At 30.4% G+C, this 6,637-nt stretch overlaps 1 protein-coding gene across 1 annotated transcript; it reads left to right on the forward strand.

Moving 5' to 3' along the window:
• Nucleotides 1-3,585: 3,585 nt before the first annotated feature.
• On the forward strand, nt 3,586-5,583 carry LOC119682621 (membrane-bound alkaline phosphatase-like). The gene is made up of 4 exons (XM_038096108.1): nt 3,586-3,681; nt 3,754-4,082; nt 4,158-5,175; nt 5,234-5,583. Exons 1-4 carry the CDS (start codon nt 3,609-3,611, stop codon nt 5,458-5,460), a joined length of 1,647 nt encoding a protein of 548 aa, XP_037952036.1. The 5' UTR covers nt 3,586-3,608; the 3' UTR covers nt 5,461-5,583.
• Nucleotides 5,584-6,637: the final 1,054 nt, after the last annotated feature.

The raw sequence follows: 6,637 nt of genomic DNA on the forward strand, positions 1-6,637 counted from the left end.
TATTATTATATATTAGATATTATTATATATTAGATATTATTACATATTAGATATATTAGGTAAAATATCCCTTAGAGATAATATCTGATGACTTGTCGGCACATAGCTAGCAAAAGCTTGGCCATATTTTAACAATTGTTTGCTCTATTGTGGCAATGAGAGAATTAGAGAATTGTCTATCTAAATATGATCCTACCTAATCCTAGAAAAAAAAATGTGCTCATATATCAATATTCTGGCGTATTATACATAATTTCATTAACTTCTCACAACTTCTCACGACTATCACACCAAAATTTTCATAATGAAAGTAAGTAAAATGTTTCCTAGTATTCATTTGCCATAAAGTGTTTGCACCATAAACGCACTTATCTTTTGCCGAACCCAATATATACTGGTACAGTTTTGACCTATATTCTATTTGTTATAAAAAATAGTACTTCGATATACTGATATTTTTATTAATACTTAAACAAACTAATAAATAAAAATTTCTTTTTATCAAACAAACATTATAGAATAATAAAACCATTTTTTTAAACAAATATCGCACATATGGCGTATAATTGTTTTAATAAATCTCAAACATTTTAATAAAATTTAATTTTTGAGATAAATTCTAGTTTTTTTCATAATTTTAGTCGGCAATTATTTTTATTACACAACTAATAAAAAATATCTTAAGCCAGTGGTTTCTTATGATCCTCATCAAATTTTAAGTGCACATGAACTAGAGATCATTACTTTTTATACTCTTCATCTTATGGAGCCATAAAGGTATTTAATTAAAAGTAAAATAATTATAAAAAATAATTATAAATCTAACAAATTTTTCAATATTTTAAAAATGATAAGTGTGATAACATGATACACTCTAATAAGAGTATAATATATTATCTAAAGAAAAACTTTCCTATTAGGTTTTTTATTTCGAATAACACATTTCTGTTTAGAATAAATAATCATTAAAATAGATAATTATTAAATTGATCATAATTGGGTTTCATGTAGCATTACTTTATCCATTTCTATATAGGTGTATCACAGTTTTCTGATTATTCCAATTATATTATTAAGTCTCCTATATACGGTTATCATGCAAGTATTATATTTTACATAAATGTCCCCTAAAAACTTATTAAAATTAACTTTAACTTAAATTAACTTGACAACTCAATGACATTTAAATTCTTCTTCTTTATCAAATCACTTTACCACCATGTAGCATGGTATCGGTCTTCCACAATTGTTTTTAATCATTCTGCGCCATTCCTTTCATTTCGTTCATCGGTTTTTCGTTTCTCACTATCTTTGAGACAGTCTCTTTTGTCCTTTCATACTAATTTAGAGCACCCAATATATTTTCCTCCTTCAGGTTATCTAAAGGTATGTGTTTGAGTGCGTTCGAGATCGATATATTTGACACATGACCGAACCAACAGTTGACAATATTATAATATAGGATCGCTTTTCAAGCAATTCATTTCTACGGCAGTAACTATCTAAACCACTTTGTCATTTGTGAGTATAATGAAAAGTTTGTGTATTTCGGATTTCTGTATCTTATATTCCAGAAACTTCAATACTTAAATGTTGGCATGCTGTCCTTTGTTTTTGTGACTCAGATAAGTATTTCATGATGTAAGTGTGTACTCCCATATAGATGCAAAATAGTACCCAGCTATTTGTGTCCTTGTATCTTTATTCTTATTTGCCCACTTAGAATTAAATATTAATACGTTAGAACTGCTGTTTAGTTCTTGTCATATGCATATTATCTTTTTTTGGAACTTATCGTCGTTCTCTTTTCCTTAAATCCAACTTACGACTGGCTTACAATATTTTAATGCTTTTCTTCTGTATTCAACTACATCATCTGCGTATATAAGATAAGCCAAACATGGGTTTTTTATTGAGAGCTTCAAGCTATTTGCTTTTCATAGAGTGTGTTTCATCAATTCTTTTCGACTCTAGAATCGTAAAATACAAATCGTTTATTCCTTTGCTATGTATCTGCACTACAATGTTTTCCTCCCCATCACATGACGATTTGTTTCTCCACATAGATATGTTAGAATAAATTTTTAATTATGGTCAAGATATGCTCTCTTCACATTTATATTCAATGCAATATCGTCCCACCTTGAACTTCACGCTCTTATTTTTTCTTATAGCGGTTCATTGTCTATTACAATTTTATTTTGTTTGTTACTTTCTTCAGCAGATTATATTGGGTTTTCAAATATTACCTTGGTTTTATTATATTACATTAATATAATTTATCTAAAATATTTTTTACTTTTACTTTTACTTTGGTTTAAACTAATTATTTTCCAGAAAGTCTAATTGTGTTGTTGAAATGATCTCTCTTCTGAATGCTAAATTCGATCTACGATTCCCTTTTTGAGACCCGAACTATTCTCTTTACTTTTTTTTCCACGCCTTCTTTTCTTTAATGACCTGCACAAATTTTTCCATTTTTATCTAGTTAATCTTTACTACAACCAATCTTTCTAGAGGTTTTATCTATATTGTTACAAATTACTCTCAAATATTTTCAATTTTTACGTCTACAGGGAGGGCTATCAACAGACCCTAATTCATATAGATTAACATACTCACACTCTTGCTTATACAATTCGTTGTTTTTATATGTATTCGGAACAAATAATAAATTTTAGTGCTAATTTAGAGCATTAAGAAATTGCTTAAATAAAAACTGTTGGACAAAATTGATTTATATTATGTTGTATATATATTTTTATTGTGTAAAATCTATTCGAGATAAGCATCGCTGCTGATGTGGTACTCAAATTGGAATAGTGGACAGGAAGATCGTAATAATAAAGTATGAACTATAGATTTATTTGGTAGAAAAACTGAAAGCAAAGCTTGACTAGTCTTTATTATTTGTTATATACTTATATTTTGCATTTATATTTTATTTATTTTTTATGATATTTTAAATTTCAACACATTTATATGTATTAATGATCAGTGATCAATTTAGCCATCCCATACTGGGATCTCTAAATAACTACGACATCATGCATGATTATTGACATGATTGAAAGCATCACATTTTTCCCAGTGGTTCTGACCACAGCCATCCAGCTATTTGAATGTTTGTTGCTTATTAATGAATATATTGAAATTTAATAATAAAAATATTTATCTAAAAACTATTCTATAACCCTAGTAACCTACTTTGTAGAAAATATGAATAGCTTCAAACCGAACATTATCTCGTAAGATATGTAAACTGATTTATGCCTTGAACTCTGATTTACAATTTTCGCAATTCGAGATAATATTAATTACATAATTGTATCTAATATAACTATATAACATAATAATCACATTGTTATATATTTTTATATTTACATTTTATTATTATTATATTATATGCTATTTTTTTTTTTTGGTTAATGATGAAAAAATTACTCGTATATTAATAGCTTTATAGCCAAAAAAAGATATAATAAAAAAGATAACATAAATGATGGAATTAAACACTCAAATGCAATTCCCGAAGGTATAAAACCGTACAACATAGAGTTCTTGAACTCAGTACGCAGTAGAACCGATTCATTTGGATATCTGAAAAAATGGGTTTTCAATTATTTAAGTTATTAGCATTTTTAGTATTACTATGTGCAGCATTTGCTGGATATGTCAATAGTAAGAATCGAGTATCTAAAAAAACTCTATTTTCATTAAATCAACATAAAGTATAAACATATCTCTTTGTAGTCGCAGATGTAGACGTTGATTTTCATCCCGTAGAAAGACTAGTGAGAGGAAAACTGCAAATGGCACGTGGGGATATGGCCTTAAACAAATACACACCTGAAGAAGACAAAGATCCTAACTTTTGGATTAATATAGCACAAAATGAAATGGCAGAACGACTCAAAGCACCAAATTTGAATAAAGCTAAAAATATTATAATGTTTCTTGGTGATGGCATGTCCTTAACAACAGTCACTGCAGCGAGAATACTCAAAGGCCAGAGAAAAGGCAATACAGGCGAAGAAGATATATTAAGTTTTGAAAAATTTCCCCATGCCGGATTAAGTAGGGTAAGTAGCGCCAACTAAAAGCAATAAAGACTTTATCAATTATTTTTTTAAATCACTGGTGAATTACATTTACAGACTTATTGTACTAATGCACAAGTACCAGATTCTGCCTGTACCGCCACAGCTTATCTATGTGGTGTGAAAACGAATATTGTTAATATTGGTGTTAGCGCTAATGTCGACCATAATAATTGTGAGGCCAGCATGGACCCGCTCAATCATGTTAGTTCAATAGCAGATTGGGCACAAGCTGCTGGTAAATCAACCGGTTTTGTGACCACTACCACACTAACACATGCCAGTCCTGCCGGCTCTTATGCACACGTAGCAAATCGTTTTTGGGAGTGTGATACTGACATACGAACTAAAGCTCCAGACGTTGATGTCACAAGATGTATGGATATAGCTCACCAATTGGTAACACAGTCACCTGGTAAAAATTTCCAAGTTGTGATGGGCGGTGGTATGGGTAAATTTTTACCAAATACATTGCAAGACTTACATGGAAAAATGGGTGAACGTCAAGATGGAAAAAATTTGCTTTCTACTTGGCAAGCAATGAATGCAAAGGGAGCGATTGTTAGCAATCGTGATCAACTGCTTAATATCGATGTATCGGCAGTTGATAAAGTAATGGGTATTTTTGAATCTGGTGTGATGAAGTTCCATTCAGAAGCGGATCCCGTAAAACAACCAACTTTGGCTGAAATGACAGAAGTCGCTCTGAAATTGCTGAGTAAAAATGAGAATGGTTATTTCGTTTTTATTGAAGGTGGTCTTATTGATTATGGTAATCACTTTAATAAGCCTGGCATTAGTTTAGATGAAACACTTGAGTTTGAAAAAGCCATACAACTCGCACGTGATATGACTAATCCAGATGATACTTTAATCGTTGTGACTGCAGATCATGGGCATCCTTTAAGTATTTCCGGCTATCCTGGTCGTGGTAATCCAATCTTAGGACTTAATGAATATGATGAGGACGCTAATGGTGTAAGGTACTCAACGCTTAATTATGCTATAGGTACCAACCAATATTTAGATGAAGCTGGAAATCGTATTGATTTGACTGGCAGATTTGGTCCATCTGGTGAGTTGTTTTCTTTTTAAACTATTCCATTTTTATATAATAATTTTCTCTTCAACAGATTTTATTTTTCCAAGCTATATAAAAAGTAGCATTGGTAATCATGCTGGCGATGATGTCGGTGTATGGGCTAGTGGACCATACTCACATTTATTTACAGGTACAATGCAACAGAATACAATTCCACATCAAATGGCGTATAGTGCCTGCATAGGCAATGGACCAACTATGTGTGATGAATCGAATGAAAATTCTCTAGAAAACTCTATAGATAATGGTGAGAAATAAAGGCCGTGTTGAGAAATTGTAAGGGGAAGCAAGTATTTTCGTCTGATATTCTTAAGATTACATTAACTATCAACATGAGTTTATGTATTGAATATAATTTTAATATAAATTGATTTAAACAAGCATTTCACATTTTCTTGTAAATTAAAATATTTTTATATCGATTCCTAAAGATATGAATATCACAGTATATTTGATGATTTTTAAATAACTTCTATCTGCAAGTACAAAAAAGGATTATCTATAAAATTATCTAAAAAGTTTCAATTTTCACAATAAGAATACAACTGATATATCAATGTGTCTTCAAAATAATAGTATTTATGGCATTTGTTATGGAGGTATGGTATGCTGTTAGTAATCACTGCAAAGTCCAGAGATTTTGAACGTTATTACCTGCTGTAAAAGCTTAAGAGTACCGTGGTGTGCTCTTAACACACACTTTGATATAATGCGCCAATATACGCTCCATTAAAATTCCAAAAAACTCTACCGGTACCAATACAAGCTATGCGTTTGGCTATAATTTCCTTCTTTGGAGTAAATGAGACCTATCTAACACCTCTGCTGTTCTTTGGGGAACAACACCCAATTTGAAAATGCCACTTCACATCGAATGAAAGTAAATGAATACCACAATCACTACAATATGTCCATTGTGTTACCAAATGTACAACTCTTGTCAGGTGCTGCAAGTGAAGGTCACTCACTTCATTTATACTCTAAACAGTATCGGATGATGCTTGATGGATCTTAATCGTCTCTTATTGGAAAAACCAGAAACTTAATATGTGATGTAATTCAATGGAGTAGGAACAAATTTGTAACCCAATACCCTAAGTGCTATGCTTTTATTGTGAAATATTTTTTCAACCACTCTTTTAGGAGGATAGAATGACCCATAATCTTCCTTTTACTGTTCTCATGGCTATTATAATTTTTTTACTATTTATTTAACTGAGTTTAAAAACCGATACGATATTTTTAAATTAACATCCAATGCATTTCACACATATAAAATCACATTTCAAACTTTACACATATATTTTTATACTTCTGTCTGTATTACATTATTAGAATATCTCATTATTCAAATCTGTTTATAATGCTTATTTAAAAAGCGATTTTTGTTCACTTAGGAGACTGAAAATATATTTATTGCTCTATAAAAAGAACA

Source organism: Teleopsis dalmanni, chromosome 2, assembly GCF_002237135.1.
Source record: "Teleopsis dalmanni isolate 2A chromosome 2, ASM223713v2, whole genome shotgun sequence".
NCBI lineage: Eukaryota > Metazoa > Arthropoda > Insecta > Diptera > Diopsidae > Teleopsis > Teleopsis dalmanni.